The sequence below is a fragment of the Theropithecus gelada genome, chromosome 20, assembly GCF_003255815.1.
Source record: "Theropithecus gelada isolate Dixy chromosome 20, Tgel_1.0, whole genome shotgun sequence".
NCBI classification, from domain to species: Eukaryota; Metazoa; Chordata; class Mammalia; order Primates; family Cercopithecidae; genus Theropithecus; species Theropithecus gelada.
Genome location: NC_037688.1, coordinates 45,545,503 through 45,573,353, shown reverse-complemented (window position 1 = coordinate 45,573,353; position 27,851 = coordinate 45,545,503). Strand labels below are relative to the sequence as shown.

General features: G+C 50.8%; 1 protein-coding gene across 1 annotated transcript in view; it reads left to right on the top strand.

Moving 5' to 3' along the window:
* The window catches only part of CA5A (carbonic anhydrase 5A), a 49,767-nt gene extending 22,152 nt beyond the window's left edge, over positions 1 to 27,615 (top strand). Inside the window, exons 3-7 of the mRNA XM_025370763.1 lie at positions 8,872 to 8,990; positions 12,290 to 12,385; positions 12,840 to 12,902; positions 23,312 to 23,467; positions 27,362 to 27,615. Coding sequence (XP_025226548.1) covers positions 8,872 to 8,990; positions 12,290 to 12,385; positions 12,840 to 12,902; positions 23,312 to 23,467; positions 27,362 to 27,514 — 587 coding nt within the window. The 3' untranslated portion in view covers positions 27,515 to 27,615. The remainder of the gene's footprint in view (positions 1 to 8,871; positions 8,991 to 12,289; positions 12,386 to 12,839; positions 12,903 to 23,311; positions 23,468 to 27,361) is intronic.
* The last annotated feature ends 236 nt before the right edge of the window (positions 27,616 to 27,851 follow it).

Here is a 27,851-nt window from a genome sequence, read left to right as displayed (position 1 = left end):
GAGCCAAGATTGTACCACTGCATCCAGCCTGGGTGACAGAGCGAGACTCTCTCTCAAAAAAACAAAACAAAACAAACCCTGTTGGGGTTTGTTGGCGAAGGCCCCGCTTCCTTTCACCACCACCGGCGCTGACCCCGTTGCCCCTCCAATCCCATCTCCCGCTGTCCCCGACAGCATCTCTGCCGGCTGGTACTCCCACCTATTCTGTCGTGGTGGCTGCTGTCACCAGGGCCCTTTCCACTGGTCGTACCTGTCTGCCTGCAACCGCCATTATCTTCACCTGACAAAACAGAAAAACTCATCTTCAGGGCTGAAATGCCACTTCCATGGGGTGTCCCCAGCAAGTTTACGGCCCCAAAGCCCGCGCCTTCACCTCCCAGACACACAGCTTTTTATCTCCACCACTGTCTGCCCCTCCTGGATTCCAAGCTCTGCAAGGACAAGTCTGAGCCCACAGCCTCCTCCCTCTGTCCCCCATACTGAGCGTGGTGCCTGGCACACGGGAGAAACTCAGTGGATGTTGTCGGATGAATGAGGGACCTTTCTTCTTTTGTGCTTGCACGGCTGGCAAAGCCCCTTGTCATGGACATGAGAAGACATGTCTTCTCAAGATATATTTATCTTTCGACGTCTTTACGTGCAGGTCTTACCTTGAGACTCATGGTATCTGTTTCCGGGGACTGCGGATCTCTGCCATGGTGAGATGATGGCGATGGCAATGATGATAGCGATTTTATTTTATTTTACTGTTTATTTATTTATTGAGATGGAGTCTCACTCTGTCGCCCAGGCTGGAGTGCAGTGACGCGATCTCAGCTCACTGCAACCTCCACCTCCCGGGTTCAAGCGATTCTCTCACCTCCACCTTCCAAGTAGCTGGGACTACAGTCGCATGCCACCACAGCCGGCTAATTTTTGTATTTTTAGTAGAGACGGGGTTTCACCATGTTGCCCAGGCTGGACTCAAACGTCTGACCTCAAGTGACTGCTCACCTCAGCCTCCCAAAGTGCTGGGATTCCAGGCGTGAGCCACCGCGCCTGGGTGATAATAGTAATTTTAATAATAACAATAACACCAGTCCTAATAAAAGTAAGTGGCGATCATTATTTGAGCTCTCACTGCGTGCCAGGGACTATTAGGGAGCTACTTTGTAAGCATCACAGTACTCAGTCCTTGCCATGGGCCCCTGAAGTAGGCATCATTATCCTTTTACAAACGTCTAGTCTGGGCCACAGACCTATAAAACAACTTGCAAAGCCCCACCGTGTGAAGCCAGGATTGGAGCCCGCGTTTGCCTGGCTTTCAAACGAGTGCCAATATGTGATGGTCTCAGAGGCTAACATCCAGGGAGCGGTCTCGGTTCTGTCGTCATGGAGTTCTGTGGGCAGAGGCTTGCAGTGGCTGCGGCCCCTGCCTGCCTGGGGAGGTGGCACACGGAAGCCCTCAGCTGTCACCCTTTACAGGTTGGGAACCGGCATCACCTCCCAGAATGGCACCGGAAACAGGCTGGTCCCTTGCAGCATCGTGTTATTTGAAGTTACAAGTAATTAGAACATCTCAAACTTCTCTTGTACTAATTTTAAACCTTCAAACAACCCGTGCCTGCCAAAAGCCTGCTTATCTTGGTAAAAGCCCGGAACTACAAATAGATGGCTATTAACAGCATCTGTTGTAATAGCAGAGACAATATTCTCTGGGGCCAGCACGTCACAGCCTGGAGCCGGCCCCAAACGTCATCTGTTATTATGTTTGCAGGGTCTGGCACGCGCTGAGGCAATCATTCAATTATATCTCCATAAGCCGGTTCTGACGCACCTGCTTGCATAGGACGCTGTGGCAACAGTGGCCAGTGCTGCCCGGTGGACCAGCCCTGCTGATAGCAGAGTCTGGGGGATGGGGGCTGGCAGCTTAAAGACCCCTTTTTGTGAATGGGGCTTGCCTTTTTTTTTTTTTTTTTTAATTAAGGAGAATACCCTGACATTGTATTGTCATTATAAAAAGTCACTGTAGGCTGGGCACAGTGGCTCATGCTTGTAATCCCAGTACTTTGGGAGGCTGAGGCGGCAGATCACTTGAGGTCAAGAGTTCAAGACCTCTTGACTCTTGGCCAATATGGTGAAATCCCATCTCTACTAAAAATACAAAAATTAGCTGGGCATGCTGGTGGGTGCCCATAATCCCAGCTACTCGGGAGGCAGAGGTGAGATAATCGCTTGAACTCAGGAGGCGGAGGTTGCAGTGAGCCAAGATCTGGCCATTGCACTCCAGCCTAGGTGACAGAGCGAGGCTCATCTCAAAAAAAACAAAAACAAAACCAAAAATTAGCCAGGTTTGGTAACATGCGTCTGTAGTCCCAGCAACTCAGGAGGCTGAGACAGGAGAATCACTGGAACCTGGGAGGCAGAGGTTGCAGTGAGCTGAGAGCACACCACTGCACTCCAGCCTGGGTGACAGAGTGAGACTCCACCTAAAAAATAAAGGTCACTTTGAGATTATTTTATCCAGGTCTGCAGCCTTAAATTGGGTCCCTAAGTTTACTGGCAAGGCAAGTAGCAGAGTTTGGCCTGAGCCCTGCTCCAAAAGCTGAGGGCTTGGACCATCAGACCTGGGTGAGGTTGCCAGCTAAACTGGGGCAGGTGACCGAACCTCTCTGTGTCTCAATTTCCTCATCTCAAAGTTGGGCTCACAGGACCTGCTCTGTAGGGCCGTTGTGAGGAGTTCATCCTGGTGGGAACATAAAGTTACCTCGCAATGCTCAGCAGGAACAGGTGCCCAGTGAACACCAGCTCCTCCACCACACTCCTGGCACGCACCAAGCCTTCCCCATCACCACAATGACATGAGCTCATGGACAGGATGCATGGTGCCCGGGACACGCCAGAACCTGGCCAGCGAGAGCCTTTGCCCCGTAATCCGCTGTTTCACCCCATGAAGGCTTCAGTGGCTTCCAGTTGGTTGTTTTTGTTTGTTTGCTTGTTTGTTTTAGAGTGCTTCCTTTACTTCAAGCGCTGTGCTAAGGACTTCGTATTTCCCATATGACTTAATGGTAATAACAGTCCTATGGTGGGAGGTTCAAGGATCATCCCCACTTTACAGATGGGGAAACTGAGGCTAGGAGGGGTGTAAAAGCTGGACCTAGAGCACACAGTTTGGGAGCAGTGGCCCCAGCCTCTGAACGTGCATGCGTCCGACTCCAGGCCCCACTCCTGACCCTATGCTGTGTTGTCCACAGGAAGAGCAACGAAACACGGCTTTCCAGTTTTTCAAGAAAGACGCTTGGCATTTTGTTAGTGGGCGGCCTTTCCCGGGCAGGTCTAATTTTGGAATTTACAGTGGGATTTAAAATTTGCAGTGAGATTCTCTGTTTCACTTTGAAAGAGGCTCAAGGTGTATGAATCCCACACTAGACTGATGCTGAAGAGGCTCCTGTGGAATCCATACTCGCTGCATTTTCAATGAAAAGGCCGAGCTTTTCCTTCCGCCTCTGTGTCTTCCTGAAATGCGCGCGCCCCGCGCGGGCCACGTGGCCGGGTGCCGGGTGTCTCTCCACCGACCTGCCACCAGGGGCCGCTCCAGCCCAGCCCGAGTTTTCCATCGGCCCCTGCACCTGCTGCTCCCGAAAACGCAGCGGCCCAGCCTTCCTCTGCAGTTACCCTCTTAGAAGAACCAACGTTTGGCTTCCCTCCTTATTTGTGTATCACAGAGCTAGTGAGACACAGTAGCCTTTTTGGGTTTTCCCCTGAGCGTGCTTGGTCCCCAGCCCAGGGTGGCTGCCGTTTCAAGCAAGTCCCTTGTTCAGGTACAGGCGTGCAGATGCCCCGAGCCAGCCTGAGCCTGAGGAGGGGCCGCGTGTTCCGAGAGCTTCATGGTTCCCCTCAGGGGCAGATTGGAAAGGGCTGACTTCTCTTACTCCAATGGGTAGAGAGGCGGGGGATCCAGCCCCTCAGAGGCTGCTGCAGTAGAGAATTCTGGGACAGGTTGGGCACAGTGGCTCACGCCTGTAATCCCAGCACTTTGTGAAGCCAAGGTGGGCGGATAATGAGGTCAAGAGATCAAGACCATCCTGGGCAACATGGTGAAACCCTTTCTTTACTAAAAATACAATATATATATATATATATATATCTCCAAGTGTGGTGGCGTGCGCCTGTAATCCCAGCTACTTGGGAGGCTGAGGCAGGATAGTCACTTGAACCCAGGAGGCAGAGGTTGCAGTGAGCCGAGATCACGCCACTGCATTCCAGTCTGGGTGACAGAGTAAGACTCCATCTCAAAAAAAAAAAAGAATTCTGGGACAGCTTGGGGTCAGGAAGGGTGAGGAGATGCCCGTGGGCTCTAGCCCTGCTGGGATGGTGGCCTTGGGAAAGTCTTCTAGCCCCAGAGTTAGCATAGCACCTTACCCTGCAAAGGCTCAAGACTCACAAGTCCCTTCTGGTCTCAACAGCTCCTGTTCCTGGCCCTCGTGGGTTGGCCACAGTCTGGAGGCTGACTTTTCTACTAGGTTTTGTGGGTGGGGGTCCGGCAGGCATCCAGCTGTCAGTGGACTTATGCAGTTGGTGTCGCTCTCTTTGGGACCCTATTTATGTGCCGACATAGAACCCTAGGGTGCTTGAGCTGGGACCAAGAGAAATGTGTAGTAACTCACTTTACACAGATGAGGCTGCAGAGCCCCCGAACAGTGTGCGATGCACAATCACCATCACTGCCATCATCAGACATTTTACAAAATGCTTCCTGCCTTGTCTCCATTTATCCTGCCCGCTCTTCTCATTTTACGGGTAGAGAGGCTTAGGCTCAGAGAGGCTAAGCTACTTGCCCACGGTCACACAGCAAGTTAGAAGCAGAGCTAAGTTGCCAATCCAGGTCTTTAACTATTTCTATGTTCCGTGGACTTTCCTAGAAATCCCCAGCGGTTCCCAAGCTGCCGTGGGAAAGGCTCGATTCCACTGCAACACACAGAGCTGCTTACCAACCGAGTGATTCAATGAATAAATCAATGAACTGACTAATCCCATTCGTTCCTGTATTCATTCATCCCATGAGGGTTCATTGTGTGCCTTCAATGACCCTTTCCTGCACTAAGTCCTGTTGATACAGTGATGGTCCAGACGGAAACAGCCTCTTTTCTTGTTTGTTTTTGTTTTGAGACAGAGTTTCACTCTTGTTGCCCAGGCTGGAGTGCAGTGGCACAATCTTGGCTCACTGCAACCTCTGCCTCCCAGGTTCAAGCAATTCTCCTGCCTCAACCTCCCAAGTAGCTGGGATTACCGGCACCTGCCACCACGCCTGGCTAATTTTTTGTATTTTTAGTAGAGATGGGGTTTCACCATGTTGGTCAGGCTGGTCTTGAACTCCTGACCTTGGGTGATCTGCCCACCTTGGCCTCCCAAAGTGCTGGGATTTACCGGCATGAGCCACCATGCCCAGCCTAGAAACAGCTTCTGTCCTAAGAGTGCAACTGGGTGGGACTTAACTCAGAGTCTTACAAATGGCATCTACCAGGTTGGGTCCAGTCCAATTTGTCCATGAAGCATCCATCATCCCTGCCTTCTAGGCATTTCTATTCTAGAAGAGATGATACAGACATGTATGAATTTCCACACAGTAAACTCGTCATGAGTGAACCCATCCCAAGAGTGAGGCAGAGCCCCTGGCAGGCTCCACCCTCAGCCACCAATCAATGCACTTTGGTGCCCCTGGGGCTGGTTGGCTACAAACCCCCTTTCCACCTCAGACACAGGCTGAGGCAGAAGCGAGCACAGAGCTCACCGTACTTGCATTTTGTGGTTCTGTAAGTTCCTTAAACTGTGTTTTGGAGGCCAGGCACAGTGGCTCACACCTGTAATCCCAGCACCTTGGGAGGCCAAGGCAGGCGGATCACCTGAGATCAGGAGTTTAAGATGAGCCTGGCCAACAGGGGGAAACCCTGTCTCTACTAAAAATACAAAAAAAAAAAAAAAAAAAAAAAAAGCCGGGCTTGGTGGCAGGCACCTTAATCCCAGCTACTCTGGAGGCTGAGGCAGGAGAATCTCTTGAACCCAGGAGGCAGAGGTTGTAGGGAGCCGAGATCGGACTCCTGCACTCCAGCCTGGGCAACAGAGCAAGACTTGGTCTCCAAAAAAAAAAAAGATTGTGTTTTGTGCTTTGAAGGACAAAGTGGAAAAGGTGTGGGTTTTGGTGTCAAACCTGGATTTGAATCCTGGTTCCCACTGGCATACCTCAGGGACTGCTGGCAATCTGCTTAACCTCTCCCTGGAAATTAAAATACAACAGAAAACCACAAAGGCCCATTGACTCTTATACTCTTCCCTCTCAAAGGAAAAAAAAACTCATCTCTCTGGTAATTTCAAAGCTAGAAAATCACCATGAAACTCTTGCAATGTGACCCAGCAGGTTTTCCTCGTGCCTCGGCTTCCCTACCTCTCCCTCTCATTCACAGCACTGCGGGCCACCGTAGAATAAGACCTGATTGTTAGCAAGTGTTTTTTTTGTTTCGTTTTGTTTCGTTTTTGAGATAGAGTCTCACTCTATCGCCCAGGCTGGAGTGCATTGGTGCGATCTCGGCTCACTGCAACCTCCACCTCCCGGGTTCAAGCAATTCTCCTGCCTCAGCCTCCCAAGTAGCTTGGATTACAGGCAGCCACCACCACACCCGGCTAATTTTTTGTATTTTTAGTAGAGATGAGGTTTTACCATGTTGGCCAGGCTGGTTTCGAACACCTGACCTCAAGTGATATGCCCGCCTTGGCCTCCCAAAGTGCTAGAATTACAGGTGTGAACCACTGCGCCTGGCCTAACAAAGTGATTTTGTGTGCTTATTGTGGGAAGGACTCTTTCTGTGTCATTAAAAAAATTGAGATGTAATTCATCTGTGCATATTTAAGCAGACTAGAAGACTTGCTCATAATGGTAGATTTCTAAAACTAGGTGTGACTCCGAGGTTGCTCCAGACCAACACTGAGATTTTGAGTGAAGAGGGGCAGTGAGCAACTCTGTGGCTTGGTCCACCACTTGCCTAGCCCCTGACGGGACCAGAGCCGAATCCATTTTCCATTTTCCAGTTTACACCTTGGTGCCTCCAACTATGAGTACTTTTTTTTTTTTTTTTTTTTGAGACTGAGTCTCACTCCGTTGTCCAGGCTGGAGTGCAGTGGCGCGATCTCAACTCACTGCAACCTCCACCTCCCAGGTTCAAGCGATTCTCCTGCCTCAGCCTCCTGAGTAGCTAGGATTGCAGGCACCCACCACCACGCCCAGCTAATTTTTGTATTTTTAGTAGAGACGGGGGTTCACCATGTTGGCCAGGCTGGTCTCAAACTCCTGACCTCAAGTGATCCGCCCGCCTCGACTTCCCAAAATGCTGGGATTACAGGTGTGAGCCACCACATCCAGCCCAACTATACATACTTTTGGTGTCGGGAAACCACCAGGAGTCAGCAGTGTCAAGTTCCCCGAGGCATTCATCACACGCTCAGTGCTTTCCTGGCTTTTGCCGCAGTGGGAGGTGACATGAGCAAGGTGGGTGACACGAAGCTCCTCCACAGCTATGGGAGGCACTCGGACCACCCCGAATTCGTGACCAGCGCTCTAGCTCTGCCAGTGCCTTCCAGCCTTGCCCAGCCATCCCGGGAGCATACTGTGCTCCTTTCAATGAAAACAACGTGTGGAACAGGTACCACATTTGTAGCAGTTGTTGATGGAAATCTGTTAGTGACAAAGGGCTTAGACACAGGAGAAGCCACCCACATCAGAACCCCCCGGGGAGCTCATTAAAAGGCAGACTCCCAGCACTACCCGGACCTGGGGACAGCACCCATGACTCTGCAGGGCAGAGCCTGAGGCCTCGGTGAGTGATGCTCATGGCTGAGTCCCTCATGTCAGGCGAACCAAGCTCCTGGGAGGCCACACCTGGCACTGTGCCGTGGAGAAGGGCACCCCGAGGCCTGCAGGTGGAGAGCGCTGACTCCAAGGTCAGTGTTTAGGGTGACTTAGGAAGGAAGGAGTGTTTCAATAAAAGCTGGCCCTGTGGTGGGCCTAGATTAAGCAGGGACTGCGAGCGATCAGGACTGATGCTATAGCTCAGGGTCTGCTTATTTAAAAACCTTCTCACGCAGGTGCAGTGGTCACACCTGTAATCCCGGTACTTTGGGAGGCAGAGGCGGGTGGATCACCTGAGGTCAGGAGTTCGAGACCAGCCTGGCTAACATGGCGAAACCCCATCTCTACTTAAAATGCAAAAATTAGCTGGGCATGGTGCCACATACCTATAATCCCAGCTACTTGGGAGGCTGGGGCAGGAGAATCACTGGAACCTGGAGGTAGAGGTTGCAGTGAGCCGAGATTGTGCCATTGTACTCCAGCCTGGGCAATAGAGTGAGATTCTGTCTCAAAATAAAACAAAACAAAACAAAACAAAAACCTTGATCACTGTGTGTTATTTTACAACATTATTTGGTGATAGGATTTAAGCTGCTTTTAAAAAATATTTGGAAGACATCTTTTTTTTTTTTTTTTAAATTGAAGTCTGGAAATCTTATAGGACAGGCAGACATCTCAGAAACATTCTTTACCAATTTCTGTCTGCAACGAGTTGAGGCCCCCACCACCACCCAGTGGCAGCACTGGGACCCTGCCCTCATTCGGCATTTACTGTGAACCTCTGGGGCAGGCGCTGGGCTGGTGGTGGGGCAGAGTGAATGGGACAGACACAGCCCACCTTTCACGAAGCCCACCTTGGCTTGTCACGTCAACCATATAGCAACCCCTTGTGAGTGAGCTTATACAACCCTGACATAGACAATGCCTCAGGTAACACCACAGCTCAACAAACAGACAAAATGACACACACGTCTTGCTGCCTTTATTTCCAGGAATTAGTGGTGGGCCCTTGGAAAACCACTACAGACTGAAGCAATTTCACTTCCACTGGGGAGCAGTGAACGAGGCGGGCTCGGAGCACACAGTGGACGGCCACGCGTACCCCGCCGAGGTTTGTAGATGTGGCCTAACGGCACGTATCTATACACTTTCTATGTCTCTGGCTGTATGGTGGGGGGTGAACAAGCCATGCCCGCTGCTCAGATGTGAAGGATCTCCTGGGACCTGGGACTGTCAGTGCTCAAACCAGAACAGTCGGCCACCCCACCCATTTACTCACACCCTGCTCTTATGAAGAAGGCACTGTAAGCACTCTGATTCAACGCAAGAAGAGACTGAGGTTCTGAATGGTTATGGAACTTGCCAAAGTCAGACAGCTGGGATTCAAGGTCAGAGCCTGAGCTCTTTGCTGTGCTTCACTCAGCTGTGTGCTTGCAGCTGTAGGGACTAGCAGATCCACAAGGCCCTCTGCTGAGAAGCTGAACATCTTTGCACATCTTTGCAGTAGAGATAATCTTCTTTTGTTTGTTTGTTTTTTGTTTTTTGTGTTTTTTTTGAAACAGGATTCACTCTGTCACCCAGGCTGGAGTGCATTGGTGCCATCTTGGCTCACCACAGGATTCACTCTGTCACCCAGGCTGGAGTGCATTGGTGCCATCTTGGCTCACCACAACTTCCGTCTCCCAGGCTCAAGCCATTCTCCTGCCTCAGCCTCCCGAGTAGCTGGGATTACAGGTGCGTGCCACCAGGCCCTGCTAATTTTTGTATTTTTAGCAGAGATGGGGTTTCGCCATGTTGGCCAGGCTGGTCTCAAACTCCTGACCTCAAGTGATCCACCTGCCTCAGCCTCCCAAGGTGCTGGGATAACAGGCGTGAGCCACCGCACTGGCCGAGATCATCTTCTTAAAGCAGTCTTATTTTCAACATTCCAAAGTGGGAGTCAGTAGAGAAAATGAGTGTGGGTCAATGTTGGGAATTGGTTTTTGTAGTTTTTCTGGGTGATAAAAACCACCATTTTGGTGATGCCTTATAGATTTCCCCAAATATTTTATTATGAAATTTTTGCAACATACAAAAAAATGAAAAGAAATGAACGAGAAGAATCCACGCGTTTGACGTCTCAGTCCTGTGATGACCATTTTTGCCATATTCACTTTATCACAGCTCTGCTCACCCACCCACCTGACTTTCTGATGCTTTTTCAAGTTGAGGACTCTTTCTGTTTTTTGAACTTGTTGTTATGAAAGTAACGCTGCAGTTAATATGGAACTAGAGTCCACCCAAACCAGAAAATGAAAATTGCTTTTAACCGCACACCCAGAGGTGACCTTGGGACGTTTTTTAAATAGGGAGTGATATCTATTGTCATAATTATACACATATTTATATATAGTTCCAAGAACGAGTGCGACAATGGCTTCTGTGTGTTTCTCTTCATTTAACAACATGCCTTTTATTTTAGTACGTCTATCTGCAACTTTGTTTTTGATGAACAGATATTTTATTTATTTATTTATTTATTTATTTATTTATTTATTTATTTTTGAAACTGAGTCTCACTCTGTCGCGCAGGCTGGAGTACGGTGGTGCGATCTTGGCTCACTACAATCTCTGCCGCCCAGGTTCAAGTGATTCTCCTGCCTCAGCTTCCCGAGTAGCTGGGATTACAGGCGCCTGCCACCGTGCCTGGCTAATTTTTGTAGTTTTAGTAGAGATGGGCTTTCACCATCTTGGCCAGGCTGGCCTTGAACTCCTGACCTCATGATCCACCTGCCTTGGCCTCCCAAAGTGCTGGAATTACAGGTGTGAACCATCGCACCCGGCCAATGAACAGATATTTTAAAGGAGGAAGGTTGTTGCAATGTATTCCTAGAGAAAGGAGACCAGTAAGCTTGGGCCCCCAGGGACCTCCCTGACTCGGGCTGAGCAAGGGCTGGGGGCCCCCATCCTGGCTGAGTGTCTGGCCCATGCTGCAGTGTGTGGTTTCCTGGGGGTGGAGGGGGGAGGGGGAGGGGGGTCTATGGTGAGGCCTCAGGTGTGGCATTCCAGGTGAGCCACAGGTGGCAGGAAGAGCCCACACCCACCTTCACTGGCCCAGATGCATCTGGAAGCACGTGAACCTGCTGGCATCGAGGTGCTGTGTGGTTCTCACTGGCCCCAATGCCCTCCAGGGGGCCCCTGGTCCCAGAGTCCCAGCAGTGTGGGGAATGGTGGACAAGAAGCCTGACGGCTTGCTGTGCCCCATCCTGGTGGACTTGGGGCTTGGAGCACCCATTATAAAAGGCTGCCCCATATCCCCTGTGCTTATAAGGAAACATGGACAGGTGCCCAGGCCCCTTCTAGGCAAGACCACGCTCTCACCACAGGAACGCCCAGCCGGGGAACCGGACCCAGATCACAGTTCTGCCTCTTGCTTGCCAGCAATTCAGAAAGCCCCTTCCCCAGCCTGTGCTGACCCCGATTTAAATCCCTGTCACCTGGCCAATTTGGACACAGAGACTGGAACACGATTCCAGATCCATGTTTCCACCACAGGAAAACCAAAGGCGGAGTGTCAAACGCAGACATGGATGAGGGTCAAGGTCAAGTGCCTTGACATCAGGAAGATGGAATATTTGGGACATATTTACACTACAAAGTTATTCACTGCTTATCTGAAATTCAAACTTAACTGGAGGCCTCTGGTTTTGTTTTTTTGTTTTCCAAGACGGAGTCTCACTCTGTTGCCTAGGCTGGAGTGCAGTGGCATCATCTCGGCTCACTGCAACCTCCGCTCCTCGGGTTCAAGTGATTCTCCTACCTCAGCCTCCTGAGTAGCTAGGATTACAGGCACCTACCACCATGCCCAGCTAATCTTTGTTTTTGTTTTGTTTTGTTTGAGATGGAGTCTCGCTCTGTCGCCCAGGCTGGAGTGCAGTGGCGTGATCTCGGCTCACTGCAAGCTCCACCTCCCAGGTTCATGCCATTCTCCTGCCTCAGCCTCCCGAGTAACTGGGACTACAGGCATCCGCCACTGCGCCCAGCTATATATATATAATTTTTTTTTTGTATTTTTAGTAGAAATGGGGTTTCACCGTGTTAGCCAGGATGGTCTCAATCTCCTGACCTTGTGATCTGCCCACCTCGGCCTCCCAAAGTGCTGGGATTACAGGCGTGAGCCACCGTGCCTGGCCTAATCTTTATATTTTTAGTGGAGACGGGGTTTCACCATGTTGGCCAGGCTGGTCTCGAACTCCTGACCTCGTAATCCTCCCACCTTGGCTTCCCAAAGTGCTAGGATTACAGGCGTGAGCCACTGCGCCCGGCCCTTTCATTATAATTAAGTGGACACATAGGGCAGCCGTTCAGAAAGGGAAGTGACTGTCTTACTTCTTGCCGATCGATTTAAGTTCTCTTTCCACTGTGTTTCAGCTGCATTTAGTTCACTGGAATTCTGTGAAATACCAAAATTACAAGGAAGCTGTCATGGGAGAGAATGGCTTGGCTGTGATAGGTGTGTTTTTAAAGGTAATCGCTTGCTGTGGTGTAGCTCTCCTAATGAAAAAAGTGGTGATCCATCATTAGGATTGCTTTTTTTTTTTTTGAGACAGAATCTCACTGTGTCACACAGGCTGGAGTGTAGTGGTACGGTCTCGGCTCATTGCAACCTCCACCTCCTGGGTTCAAGTGATTCTTCTGCCTCAGCCTCCCCAGTAGCTGGGACTATGGGAGTGTGCCACCACACCCAGCTAATTTTTGTATTTTCAATAGAGACAGGGTTTCACCATATTGGGCAGGCTGGTCTCGAACTCCTGACCTTAGATGATCTGCCCACCTCGACCTCCCAAAGTGCTAGGATCACAGGCGTGAGCCACCGTGCCTGGCCAAGGATTGCTTTTAAATTGTGGTGTATTTACAGTGGGTTGAGCTTCTCTCCCATCCACTGCCTTTTCAGCTAACACCTCTTGTGTCTGCCACGCAGCTCGGGGCCCATCATCAGACACTGCAGGGGCTGGTGGACATCTTGCCGGAAATAAAACATAAGGTAAGCTGCATATTTGAAATCAGCAGGCCAGGCGCGGTGACTCACGCCTGTAATCCCAACACTTTGGGAGGCTGAGGCGGGTGGATCACCTGAGGTCAAGAGTTTGAGACCAACCTGACCAACATGGAGAAACCCTGTCTCCACTAAAAATACAAAATTAGCCAGGCGTGGTGGCGCATGCCTGCAATCCCAGCTACTCAGGAGGCTGAGGTAGCAGAATTGTTTGAACCTGGAGGTGGAGGTTGCCGTGAGCTGAGATCGCGCCATTGCACTCTAGCCTGGGTAACAAGAGTGAAACCCCGTCTCAAAAAAAAAAAAAGAAAGAAATCAGCATCATGTGACAAGCAAAATTGTTTAGTGCAGTGGTTCATTTACAAGGAAAAAGGAAAGGTGTAGTGGAAAGAGCCGCGCCGAGGGGCCGTGATTCCAGTTCTGGAAACATGATTCCACGGGGCTGATGCTCGTGTGTCCACAGCTGGCTCTCTCTGACTTCGAATGCATCACCACTGCTCTGGGACCCTGTTTCTTTCTTCATAAAACAAGGGTGTTGGGCTTGATAGAAGTTCCCAAAATTCAGCCATGCAGGCAGGATCCTGAAAACATTTGACATGTCTGCCTACCAATGGGACTACTCTCTACTGAATATTTTTCTTTCTTTCTTTTTTTTGAGGAGTCTCCCTCTGTCACCCAGGCTGGAGTGCAGTGGTGTGAGCTCGGCTGACTGCAACCTCTGCTTCCCAGTTTCAAGCAATTCTCCTGTCTCAGCCTCGCATGTAGCTGGGACTACAGGCGTGTGCCACCACACCCGACTAATTTTTGTATTTTTTAGTAGGGATGGGGTTTCACTGTGTTGGCCAGGCTGATCTCAAACTGCTGACCTCAGGTAATCCACCTGCCTCGGCCTCCCAAAGTGCTGGGATTACAGGCGTGAACCACTGTGCCCAGCCTATCTATTTAATATTTTTCTTTCTTTTTTTCTTCCTTTCTTTTTTTTCTTTTTTCTTTTGAGATGGAGTCTTACTCTGTCACTCAGGCTGGAGTGCAGTGGCGTGATCTCGGCTCACTGCAACCTCCACCTCCTGGGTTCAAGCAGTTCTCTGCCTCAGCCTCCCGAGTACCTGGGATTACAGGTGCCCACCATCACGTCCAGCTAATTTTTGTATTTTGAGTAGAGACGGGGTTTCACCATCTTGGCCAGGCTGGTCTTGAACTCCTGACCTCATGATCCACCCACCTCAGCCTCCCAAAGTGCTGGGATTACAGGTGTGAGCCACCGCATCCAATCTAATATTTTTCTTTAAATTGATTAGCTCGAAAAATTTTTAGCCTTGTTCTGGGTGATGATATTCACTAATGATAAAATTTGTTTTAAAACATTGAAACAAATCCCTAAGTAATAACATACGAATGTTGACCCGTGTACCACCCAGCACTCTCCTTGGGAAGGAACTTAAAACAGTCCCTATCCGACCCCAAGCCCAAGGGCAGACAGAAACCTGCCCAAACCACAGCTCTCCGTCCATCTCTCCATACGCTTCCCTGCATCCAGCACAGCTCGAAAAGATGGCTGGGACAAGAGTGTTGCGTTTCTCCAAGATCAGCTGAGAAAAGGCTTTGAGGGAGAAGGGGAAATTCCAAAGAAATGTAGTTTATTTATTCAGCAGCAAACAAAAGAATTCCAGGGCGGAAGGAGTCAATGCAAGCCTCAGATGTACGGACGGATGAGGCTTCAACCTGTGTTAACAATGGTGCGGGCTGGTCCAATTGGAGCTGGGGCCAGCCCTTCCTCGCGGTTCAAGGAGCCTTTTGATCTGTGCGTGGCCTTCGCCTTGATGCTGGCTTTGGGGCGGCCTCCTGGGACTGGGACAAGATCACCCCCTGCCGCCCCATCTGCCTGCTCAGGAACTCCACGAGGCCACAGCTCTGAGAGCTCTGACGCCCCATCCTCTTCCTCTGCACGGCTCCACAGCCAGAGGAAACCTGGGGAGGGGATGTTTTCCCCGCCAGCAGCCACATTCCACTCCAGGTGGTCCCACCTCTTGATGGGAAAGAAAAGAGTTGGCTGTGAAGGACCCTTTACCCAAGGGCTGTGTTCCTCCCGGGGAAGGTTCTGGAGCATTTCTTCCCCATGGGGTAAGTCAGAATTTTTTAGGCAAACCGCAGGGGAGGAATGATGCCAGGGACAGGGGAGGAAGTGCCATCGGGGACTCAGCTCTGGTCCTGATGCTGATCTCTGGGCTCATCTCCTCAGCTGAAAATAAAGAGATTGTTTATTTTATTTTATTTTATTTTATTTTATTTTTTTAGACTGAGTCTCTCTCTGTCGCCTAGGCTAGAGTGCAATGGCGCAATCTGGGCTCACTGCAACCTCTGCCTTCCAGGTTCAAGCGATTCTCCTGCCTCAATCTCCCGAGTAGCTGGAAGTACCAGTGCCCACCACTATGCCTGCCTAATTTTTGTATTTTTAGTAGAGACGGGGTTTCACCATGTTGGACAGGCTGGTCTTGAACTCCTGACCTCAAGTGAGTCACCTGCCTTGGCCTCCCGAATTGCTGGGATTACAGGTGTGAACCACCGCACCTGGCCAAGTTAGACCCTTGATAAATTAAAAGACCTTAAGAGGCTGGGTGCCCTGGCTCACGCCTGTAATCCCAACACTTTGGGAGGCCAAGGCAGGCAAACCACCTTAGGTCAGGAGTTCCAGAGCAGCCTGGCCAACTTGGTGAAAGCCCATCTCTACTAAAAATACAAAAATTAGCCAGACATGGTGGTGGGTGCCTGTAATCTCAGCTACTTGGGAGGCGGAGGCAGGAGAATTGCTTGAATCTGGGAGGTGGCGGTTGCAGTGAGCCGAGATTGTGCCACTACACTCCAGGCTGAGTGACACAGCGAGACTCGTCTCAAAAAAAAAAGACCTTAGGAGGTAAAAGGACCAGCCTTGGGGGAAAGAGTCTGTGCTTCATGGGTCAGGGAGTGGGAGGAGACTCGAACAACCCTCTAGTCTAGAGGCTCCTAGCCTAGGACTTCCGGGAGCTTCTCCCATAGCACCGTGTATCAGAGAGCCCTACAGTTGGACTCCCGGGTCCAGAGCCCTGATCCACCACTGCTGAGCTGTGCACCTCTGAGCCTCAGCTTCCTACCTGTGAAATGGAGATATTAAACATCCAGAGTAGCCCGGGCGTGGTGGCTCACAGCTGTAATACCAGCACTTAGGGAGGCCGAGGTGGGCAGATCATCTGAGGTCAGGAGTTCAAGACCAGCCTGGCCAACGTGGCAAAACCCCATCTCTGCTAAAAATACAAAAATTAGCTGGGCATGGTGGCACATGCCTGTAATCTCAGCTACTCAGGAGGCTGAGGCAGGATAATTGCTTGAACCCGGGAGACGGAGGTTGCAGTGAGCCGAGATGGCACCACTACACTCCAGCCTGGGCGACAGCTCGAGAATCCGTCTCAAAAAAAAAAAAAAAATCCACACTAGAGAAGCATTCTTACAATGTAATAGAATAAGGATCATGTCTGGTTCTTGGTTAAACGTGCAGTTGAGTTCAAGGCCCAGCTGTGGCCAGCCCTCACACACACACATCTGCTGTGGAATACACAGGCTGCTGCTGCCCGTCACGAAACGAAAATCCACCAATTGAGGTTAAAATCGCTTTTTGTTGCTACGGGTGCTTTCAGTCAGCTGATTCCCAGAGAGAGCTATCACCTTTTGGGAGTCCATGAAACTTTAGAATGATGGCCTTGTGATGGAAAATGCTAGAAGTGTGGTTGAATCTAACTCCTTATTGGAGGGCAGTGCAGGGCAGGACTGGGCTGTGGTGGCCTCAGGCTCAAGGGCAGATGGCCTTGGCTTCAAATCCCAGCTCTGCCACTCACCCACAAGAACTCAGCAGTCCTCACCCAGGGACGGGCTCACTGCAGCTTCTGGGCTGCTTTCCTGGTTTCCTGCAGTTAAGGAACAAACTGTCCTGAACTAGGGCAGGAAAGACCAGAGTCACGTAGTCCCTATCATCTCTCCTGGTTCCAGGCTGGTCTGGGCCCTGCTGTGGGACTGACTCGGCAGGGACCCTCCAGGAATCCCTGCCACAGTCACTCCCTGGGGACCCAGCTGGCTTCTACGCAGTGCTCAGGGCTCCAAGGGTGCATTTCCAGAGAGAGTCAGATGGACACGATGTCCTTTTCTACCCTGGCTTCCAGAGTCACAAAGCACTGCTCCTGCGGCGTCCTGTTCGCCACTCCTGCCAGAGGCACCTGCCCAGGCTCAGGGCAAGGGGATATCACCCCACACCTTGGTGGGAGGGGTTCAAAGAAACGACAGCCCTCCACACAAATTATCACACTGAATCTTCCAATCACTCTGTGGGGCAGGGCCTGTGATTCATCTCTGTTCCGCACACAGGGAAACCAAAGCTCAGAGAGGCAAAGAAGGCCTTGCCCCGGGCACACAGCTGGCAGGTGAACAGCCCGTTTTTAAACCAAGGAAGTGGGTTCATGCAGCCTGAACTCCCAACCGTCCCAGCACCCACCTCCCACACTCAGTCAGAACTCAGGCTGAGCTCCAGCCCCTGCTGCACATTTCTGAGCTTTTCAGCAGCTTCGAGGGAAACACGGGCGGAGTCTGTAACCAAAACCACATCAGGCGCTGCCAGGAAGCCCGGACCCCCCCACTCCCAGCGCCATCCCATCTGCACAGGCCCCTACCAGTGCCGACCTGTCACTGTGCACTCAGCTCCCAGCGTGCAGGCACAGCCCCAGTGTGGCCACGGTGACCCTAGGCAGACAATCCCAGAATGGAGACCTCGAGGCTTCACCTTTGACCCTCTCTCCGTAGCCAGAAGTTTTGGCCAAAACTGCCCACAGAGGGTCCCCACCCTCCATGCCTGGACAAGCTGCAAGCTCCTCAGGCTGCTGGGGAACCCCTCGTCCCTGCCTTCGCAAGAGTCAGGGCTACAGGGGAATTGGCTGCCTTGTGGAGCTGGAAACAGCCCACCAGGTCCAGGGGATCCAGGGAACGGCTCTATGCCCTTGTGGAGGCTCTTTCAGCTTTGGCAGCAGCAGGGGCAGCACCTACTGAGCCCCATGCCCATGTGGCAGGGACTGACGGAAGCCGTTACAGCCACCATGCGCCCATCATACACCTGGGGAAACTGAGGCTCTAAGAGGACAAGGCAAGGGTGGAGTTACGCTGGGTGGGGCTTGACACTCATAAGATGTGGGGTCCTGTCTAAGAGAAAGAAGACAAAACAAGGAATAGGGTGGGCGCAGTGGCTCATGCCTATAATCCCAGCACTTTGGGAGGCTGAGTCAGGCAGATCACCTGAGGTCGGGAGTTTGAGACCAGCCTGACCAACACAGAGAAACCCCATCTCTACTAAAAATACAAAATTAGCCAGGCGTAGTGGCGTATGCCTGTGATCCCAGCTACTCAGGAGGCTAAGGCAGAAGAATCACCTGAACCCGGGAGGCGGAGGTTGTGGTGAGCCGAAATCGTGCCATTGCACTCCATCCTGGGCAACAAAAGTGAAACCCCATCTCAAAAAAAAAAAAAAAGAAAGAAAAGAAAAGTGGAACAAGTCACCGACCCACTTCCACCAGCAAAGGCTGTGGTGCTTTCTACGGGTAGCTCGTCCATCCATGCTCAGATAATAGATGTGATGATCTCAGGCTCATTGGTGTGCTCACCAGTGTCCCATTCTAGCCGTCTGGGCTCACTGCACGCATAAAGGAAGGGCCCTGACTTGCTTTGGGGACCCGGGGGAGAGCAGCTTTCTGTAACCACATAGCAGCGCCAGCCCTCATGCATCTTAGAGACAGGACAGGAGCTCCTAGGGACGATGATGCAACACACAGACATCCTCTTCCCAGCCCAAGACTAGAAAGCTTAACTGGCAAGAAACCTGCACGCAGCGGAATGGCTGGGGCCTGCTGCTCCCCCGACTGATTCCTGCAGCCCTGGGGACAGAGGGAAGAGCCCGCACCTCAGAACGGGCCAGGCCTCAGTGGCCCTGACTGGCAACGTGGCTTTGGGCAAGTTGTTTATATCTGTCTGTCTGTCTTTATCAGTAAACCAGAAATACTTCTCGAAGGGTTGTTCTGAAGATTTGAAGTAGTTGCTCAGAAAGTGACTGGCACATCTATGCCCTGGGAGCGAGGACGTGTGGCAGGCAGAAGGAGACGGACATCTCAGGACACACCCACCTGTTACCCATGTGCATAGACCGACGCCTCACTGCACACCCGCCTGTTACCCATGTGCACAGACCATCTCACTGCACACCCGCCTGTTACCCATGTGCACAGACCATCTCACTGCACACCCGCCTGTTACCCATGTGCACAGACCGACATCTCTCTGCACCCCACCTGTTTCCCATGTGCACAGACCATCTCACTGCACACCCACCTGTTACCCATGTGCACAAGCAGCGTGCTCCTTCGCAGCCCAGCTAGACCGTGCAATGGGATGTTATTTGGCAGTCAGAAAGGACACAGCTCTAACTCATGCTGTGGTGTGGGTGAGCCTCAAAAGCACCATGCTAAGTGAGAGACGCAAGACACAAATGTTCCACATGTTACATGACTCAGTTCCTATGAAACCCACAGAGACAGAAGCAGCAGGGCGGGGGTGGGGACGAGAGCTAAAAAGTACCAAGCTTCCTCCTTGAGGTGTTGAAAATGTTCTAAAATTGACTTGGGATGGCTGCACAACCATGAATATACCCAAAACCATAGAACTGTACACTTCAATTTTTATGTACTTACTTTAAGAAAGGATCTCACTTTGTCATCTAGGCTAGAGTGCAGTGACATGATCACAGCTCACTGCAGCCTCGACCTCCTGGGCTCAAGCCATCCTCCCACCTCAGCCTCCTAGCTACCTGGGACCACAGGCATGCGCCACCACACCTGGCTAGTTTTTGTATTTTCTGTAGAGTCAGGGTCTTGTTATGTTGCTCAGGCTAGTCTCAAACTCCTGGCCTCAAGCAGTCCTCCCACCTCGGCCTCCCAAAGTGCTGGGATTACAGGTATGAGACGTTGTGCCCAACCAGGATGTACACTTTAGATGGGAGAGTTGCATGGTATGTGAATTCTATCACAATAATGCTGTGGGTTTTATTGCTGTTGTTGTAGTTGTTTGACATAGAGTCTCTCTTGGCCGGGCGCGGTGGCTCAAGCCTGTAATCCCAGCACTTTGGGAGGCCAAGACAGGTGGATCACGAGGTCAGAAGATCGAGACCATCCTGGCTAACACGGTGAAACCCCGTCTCTACTAAAAAATACAAAAAACTAGCCGGGCGAGGTGGCGGGCGCCTGTAGTCCCAGCTACTCGGGAGGCTAAGGCAGGAGAATGGTGTAAACCCAGGAGGCGGAGCTTGCAGTGAGCTGAGATCCCGCCACTGCACTCCAGCTTGGGCGACAGAGCGAGACTCCGTCTCAAAAAAAAAAAAAAAAGATAGAGTCTCTCTCTGTCGCCCAGGCTGGAGTGCAGTGGCGCGATCTTGGCTCACTGCAACCTCTGCTTCCTGTGCTAAAGCAATTCTCCTGCCTCAGCCTACCGAGTAGCTGCGATTACAGGCACCTGCCACCATGCCCGGCTAATTTTTGTATTTTCAGTAGAGACGGGGTTTTGCCATGTTGGTCAAGCTGGTCTCGACTCCTGACCTCAGATGATCTGCCTGCCTTGGCCTCCCAAAGTGCTGGGATTAGAGGCATAAGCCACTGCGTCCAGCCTATAATGCTGTTTTTAAAAAATTAGCTGGATAATTACAAACGTGAACACGTGTGCCCAGAACGGATGCATGTGTCTGTCGGCGTGGACACTCCTGGGCTTCCTTCTGGTAGCTCAGCCGCCTCTCCTGACCCTGACCCTCACTGCTTGATGTTAGGAGACAAGCCCAAGGCATCTGGGTTGCCGGCTTCCACCTCGGAAGGCCAGGGCCCAGCAAAGTCAATGTGCTGTGGTTGAGCAGGGAGGCCGTCTTCCTTGCAGACAGAGACTCTGTCACTTCCAGCTGGACTCTTGTCCCACAGCCAGGGGCAGGTGCAGAATTGTGCTTGTTTGGGTTGGGACACTGATGAGGGCTGTGTTGCGGCCAGGCCCAACCGCCGTGAGCCGAGATCACACCACAGCACTCCAGCCTGGAAGACAGAGTGAGACTCTGCCTCAAAATAAATAAACAAATAAATAAATAATAAATAGAACTACACCTCTGGGTATATATCCAAAAGAGCTGGCTGGGCACAGTGGCTTATGCCTGTAGTCCCAATATTTTGAAAGGCCAAGGCAGGAGGATCGATTGAGCCCAGGAGTTGGAGAACAGCCTGGGCAAGATGGCAAGACCCCCTGGCTACAAACAGTTAATTTTAAACCCTGGTGTGGTGTCATAGCTACTTGGGAAGCTGAGACAGGAGGATCGCTTGAGCCCAGGAATTAGCACCTGCAGTGAGCTCTGATGGCATCACTGCACTCCCGTCTGGGTGACAAAGTAAGAGCCCGACTCTTTTTTTTTTTTTTAAAGCTTTTTTTTTTTGGCCGTAAGTGTATTCAATGCAAAATAATCCTCTCTAATTTTACTGAGGTGGCTGGCCACATCCACGAGCAAATCCGCCTCTAAACTGGAATTTGGTTGCTGACCCAGCCCCAGCCTCGGCTTTCTTGTCGGCACCAGGAGCACAGCGCTCCATCTGTAGGTATCTCTGTCGGCTTCCCCTCTTGTGAGTCTTGCAGGTCAGTCACCCTCCAGACCTTTAGGCCAAGGCCTGCTAGTCTCTGGATGGCTGCAGCGCAGGGTGGCAGGCACAGTTTTTGGGGACAGATGAAGGTAATCATGGAGATACTGGATACCCTCATTGGTAAGGTAGCAGTAGAAATGTCTTCAGATAGGCCGGGCTCATGCCTGTAATCCCAGCACTTTGGGAGGCCAAGGTGGGTGGATCACGAGGTCAGGAGATCGAGATCATCCTGGCTAACATGGTGAAACCCCATCTCTACTCAAAATATAAAAGATTAGCCAGTCGCAATGGCAAGCGGATGTAGACTCAGCTACTCGGGAGGCTGAGGCAGGAGAATGGTGTGAACCCAGGAGGCAGAGCTTGCAGTGAACCGAGATCACGCCACTGCACTCCAGCCTGGGTGACAGAGCGAGACTCTGTCTCAAAAGGAAAAAAAAAAGCAACAATGCAGGGACTCCTGACACATGCTCCAATGTGGATAAACCTGAAGGACATTATGCCCAGTGAAATAAGCCAGACACAGAAGACAAAAAACCACAGGATCACACCCACATCAGGTCCCCAGAACAGAGTTTTTTGAGTTTGGGATGATGGAAAAGTTCTGGAGACGGATGGTGGAGATGGTGGCACCACAATGTGACTGCATTTAACGCCATTGAAATTTACACTTAAAAATGGTTAAGATGGGCCAGGGATGGTAGCTCATGCCCGTCATCCCAGAACTGTGGGAGGCTGAGGCAGGTGAATCACCTGAGGTCGGGAGTTCAAAAACCAGCCTGACCAACATGAAGAAACCCCGTCTCTACTAAAAATACAAAGTTAGCAAGTGTGGTGGTGGGCACCTGTAATCCCAGCTACTCAGGAGGCTGAGGCAGGAGAATCACTTGAGCCTGGGAGGCAGAGGTTGCAATCAGCCAGGATGGCGCCATTGCACTCCAGCCTGGGCAACAAGAGCAAAACTCCATCTCAAAAAAAAAAAGAAAGGTTAAGATGGTAAATTTTATGTTATGTATATTTTATCACAATAAAAAGCAATATTTTTTGCAGCCAAAGTATGCAAAAAGAAATGGCTTTATTTTTATCTGTATTATTTATTAATTATTATTATTATTATTTGAGACAGTCTTACTCTGTTGCCCAGGCTGGAGCGCAGTGTGGCGTGATCTCCGCTCACTGCAACATCCGCCTCCCGGGCTCAAGTGATTCTCCTGCCTCAGCCTCCTGAGTAGCTGGAATTACAGGCGCCCACCACCACATCTGTATAATTTTTGTATTTTTCGTAGAGACAGGGTTTCACCAGGTTGACCAGGCTGGTCTTGAACTCCTGACCTTAAGTAATTCACCCGCCTCGGCCTCCCAAAGTGCTGAGATTACAGGTGCGAGCTACTGCGCCCGGCCAAGAAATGACTTCAAAAGGAAAAATGTAAGCACCAGCGTAAGCTGGTGTAAAGTAATGTAATTCCCACCAATGTAAGTTGGCAGGAATCCTTGCTCTGTATAGAAGGGTCATATTTTCTCATCACTGCTTCCAAGTGTGACAGCAGTGGCCTTGTGGCCTTATCTCGGGGAAAGCACTTCCTTCCAAGTGCCGTGAAGGCCTCACGTGCTGAGATAAGATGGAAGCTCCTAGTCTCGCCTGAGGACTGACACAGCCTGTGCTTCTTGGTCTCTCAGGACACGCGGGCGGCCGTGGGCCCCTTCGACCCCTCCAGTCTGCTGCCTGCCTGCCGGGATTACTGGACCTATGCGGGCTCGCTCACCACCCCGCCGCTGACCGAGTCGGTCACCTGGATCATCCAGAAGGAGCCCGTTGAAGTGGCCCCAAGCCAGGTGAGCTGTGCCCGTAACTGGCATGATGGCACTTCATGGAAGGCATCTCTCTTGCTTGGCAGCGTCACTAAGATGCTGCATAAGAGCGTTGTGGAGTTATATTCTTTCATGCCTTTGGGGCACTCTTACACAAGAAAAAATTTCCAATCGAAGCAGGAGCTTGTTGAGATTGGACAGCGGTTCCAATGATCACAGCGAGCATGTTCTGAGCAGCGCCCTGATCTATCACACACAAACACAAGGCATTCATGGGAGTTGTCCCAGGGTCTGCATGGTTTTTGTTTTCTTCCTTTTTCTTTTCTTTTTTTTTTTTTTTTTTTTTTTGAGACAGAGTCTCGTTCTGTCGCCCAGGCTGGAGTGCAGTGGTACAATCTCAACCCACTACAACCTCCACCTCCTGAGTTCAAGCGATTCTCCTGCCTCAGCCTCCCAAGTAGCTGGGATTACAGGCGCATACCACCACACCTGGCCAGTTTTGGTATTTTTAGTAGAGACGCAGTTTCCCCATGTTGGCCAGGCTGGTCTTGAACTCCTGACCTCAGGTGATCCTCCCACCTCGGCCTCCCAAAGTGCTGGGATTCCAGGCATGAGCCACCGAGCCCGGCCTTCTTTTTTTTTGAGACGGAGTCTCGCTCTGTCGCCCAGGCTGGAGTGCAGTGGCACATTTTCGGCTCACTGCCAGCTCCACCTCCCGGGTTCGTGCCATTCTCCTGCCTCAGCCTCCTGAGTAGCTGGGACTACAGGTGCCCACCACCATGCCCGGCTAATTTTTTCTATTTTTTAGGAGATGGGTTTTCACCATGTTAGCCAGGATGGTCTCAATCTCCTGACCTCGTGATCCGCCCGCCTTGGCCTCCCAAAGTGCTGGGATTACAGGCGTGAGCCACCGCGTCCGGCCCTCCTTTTTCTTATCTAAATAGTTTCATTGCCTTTTTTCCCGAAAATTAGTTAATAATACTTGTATACATTTTTTAAAGTTATACTGTTGGGCTGGGTGTGATGGCTCATGCCTATAATCTTAGCACTTTAGGAGGCCGAGGCAGGCGGATCACTTGAGGCCAGGAGTTCGAGACCAGCCTGACCAACATGGTGAAACCCCATCTCTACTAAAAATACAAAATTAGCCGGGCGTGGTGGTGCATGCCTGTAATATCAGCAACTTGGGAGGCTGGGGCAAGAGAATAACCTGGAGCCGGGAGGTGGAGGCTGCAGTGAGCCAAGATCACACCACTACACTCCAGCCTGGGCAACAAGAGCAAAACTCCATCTCAAATAAATAAAAAAATAAATAAATAAAAATACAAAAATTAGCCAGGCATGGTGGCATGCGCCTGTAGTCCCAGCTACTTGGGAGGCTGAAGTAGGAGAATCACTTGAACCTGGAAGGCAAAGGTTGCAGTGAGCTGAGATCGCACCACTGCACTCCAACTTGGGCAACAGAGTGAGACTCTGTCTCAAAAAAATTAAAACAAAAAATAAATAAAAGTTTATACTATCATTTTTTTCTGGAAATCTTAAGAATCTGTAACAATTCTGTCTGTCCAAGGCAGTTTAGAACCACAAGTGTGCTGCTTATATGCCCCGCCCCCACCCGGCAGACGTTTCTCAGCAGTCGCAGCAGGACTTAGCATCTCTGGCTCTTTCCGAGGGCTCCAGGTGAGGGTCTTTCAGTCTCCTGGGTCAGCGAAAATATTCCCTTGTTTACTCATCACGGCGTGATGTCGTTCGCACTTGGAGATGTGGGATGCAGAATATCTGCCTGCCTCCGAAGCAGAGCCGTCGGACATGGGGAAGGCTTTGGTTGAAGGTAGCCCCTTGTCAGCAAGACCCTTATGCCACTCAACAAGCATATATGTGACGAGTGCCCATTCTGGGTCTGTGCCGCCAGGAGAGGGTGGGAGGGGGGCAGGTGTGGAGGGGTGGCACAGGAACAGGGCATTCGTCTCAGAACACTGCAGTCTGGCAGGAAAGTAGAAGCAAAACCAATAGTATTAAGCCAGGGTGGCCAGTGTCATGTAAAAATGCAGGGCAGGAGCCCCTTATCCTGAGCAGGGGAGCTAGGGAGGCAGGGTACACATGTCCTGGGAGGCGGGGAGTTTTCCAGGGGAGGAGAAAGGCTGCCTCTCTGAGACAGTCAACAAATATGCAGACCACAAATGTGGATGAGCACACCGTGGTCAGGGCCCAGGAGACCACGTGCACCGTGCACAACACAACTCTAGGGGGCACGTGATCATCGCGCAGGGTTAACTGGCTCAGTACGCTGTCAGCATGTAGACATAATCTCACTTCTGAATTTAATTGAATGCGTGAGTTAACTCACAGAGTTCATAAGTATATTTTGTGAATAAGTGAGATGATACATAAAAAGTCTTTTTTTTTTTTTCCTTCGGAGATGGAGTTTCCCTCTTATTGCCCAGGTTGAAGTGCAATGGCATGATCTCAGCTCACCACAACCTCCGCCTCCTGGTTCAAGTGATTCTTCTGCCTCAGCCTCCCAAGTAGCTGGCATTACAGGCATGTCCCACCACACCTAGCTAATTTTGTATTTTTAGTAGAGACAGAGTTTCTCCATGTTGGCCAGGCTGGTCTCAAACTCCTGACCTCAGGTGATTCACCCACCTCAGCCTCCCAAAGTGCTGGGGTTACAGGCGTGAGGCACTGTGCCCAGTCATAAAAAGTAGTCTTTTAGTTCCTTGAGTGAAAAGTAAATTCAAATGTTACTTTAGCATTTATATTATATGTGTCAGTTATCTATTGCTGTGTAACAAATAGCTCCAAAACATAGTGACTTCAGAAAACAATCATTTGGGCCAGGTGCAGTGGCTCATGCTTGTAATCCCAGCACTTTGGGGTATGAGGCAGGTGGAACACCTGAGGTTAGGAGTTCAAGACCAGCCTGACCAACATGGGGAAACGCTGTCTCTACTAAAAATACAAAATTAGGCCGGGTGTGGTGGCTCACACCTATGATCCTAGTACTTTGGTAGGCTAAGGTAGGCAGATAACCTGAGGTCAGGAGTTTGAGAGCAGCCTGATCAACATGGAGAAGCCCCATCTCTGCTAAAAACACAAAATTAGCCGAGCATGGTGGTGCATGTCTGTAATCCCAGTTACTCGGGAGGCTGAGGCAGGAGAATTGCTTGAACCTGGGAGGCGGAGGTTGCCACGAGCCGAGATCACACCATTGCACTCCAGCCTGGGCAACAAAGGCGAAACTCCATCTCAAAAAAAAAAAAATTAGCAGGGCAAGGTGGCTCATGCCTATAATCCCAACTACTCAGGAGGCTGAGGCAGGAGAATCGCTTGAACCCAAGAGGCAGAGGTTGCAGTGAGCTGAGATCTCGCCAAAGGCACTCCAGCCTGGGAAACAAGAACAAAACACTGTGTCAAACAACAACAACAACAACAACAAACCAATCATTTATTTTCTCCCACAGTTTCCATGGGTTGTGAATTTGGGTGGCTCTGGCTTACCATCTTTCATGAGTTGTAGCCCAATGTCAGCTGGGACTGTAGTTATCTGAAAGCTCAACTAGGGCTAGAGGATTCATTTCCAAGGTTGGCCCTCTCAAGTGGCTGGCAAGTTGGTGCTGGCAGTTGGCTGGGAGCCTCAGTTCCTCTCTCCATGGGCCTCTCCTCGGGGCTGCTTGAGTACCCTCCCAATATGGCGACCAGCTTCCCCCCAGAGCAAGTGATCCTAAAGACCAAGCAGAAGTGGCAATGCCTCTTATAACCTGGCTCTGCACACACTGTCCCTTACACCATATTTACTGGTCATTTCGGGCAATCCTGATTCAGCATGAGAGGGGACCACACAAGGCCTGAGGGACACCCAGGGGCTGGCTCACTCTGCACTCATACCAAGCTCACCCTGGCTGCCCTCTATTCCAGCTCTCTGCATTTCGTACTCTCCTGTTTTCTGCACTTGGTGAAGAGGAGAAGATGATGGTGAACAACTATCGCCCTCTTCAACCCCTGATGAACCGGAAGGTCTGGGCATCCTTCCAGACCACTAATGAGGGCACAAGATCCTTGAGACGTTAGGTCCACACAAATAGCAGAACTGACTTTGAAAGAAGGAAGTGTTGTTTCCCAGGTTTCACAATGTGATTGTACGTGACTTCTGAAATTAAAAAGAGAGAATGGGGTTATTGCTTTAGTTGATACACTCTTCAGCTGCAAGTGAAAGAAAGATGTGTAAGTACCATAGGGAACATAACGCAGGATGGAAGCGTGTGTCATGGCACCCAAGGCAGGTGCAGGGTGCTTAGTTTCACTGTAACAAAGTACCACAAACTTGGTGGCTTAAAACAACAGAGATTGATTCTCTTATGGTTCAGTGAGTCAGAAGCCTGACACCAAGGCGTCCGCACGGCTGCTT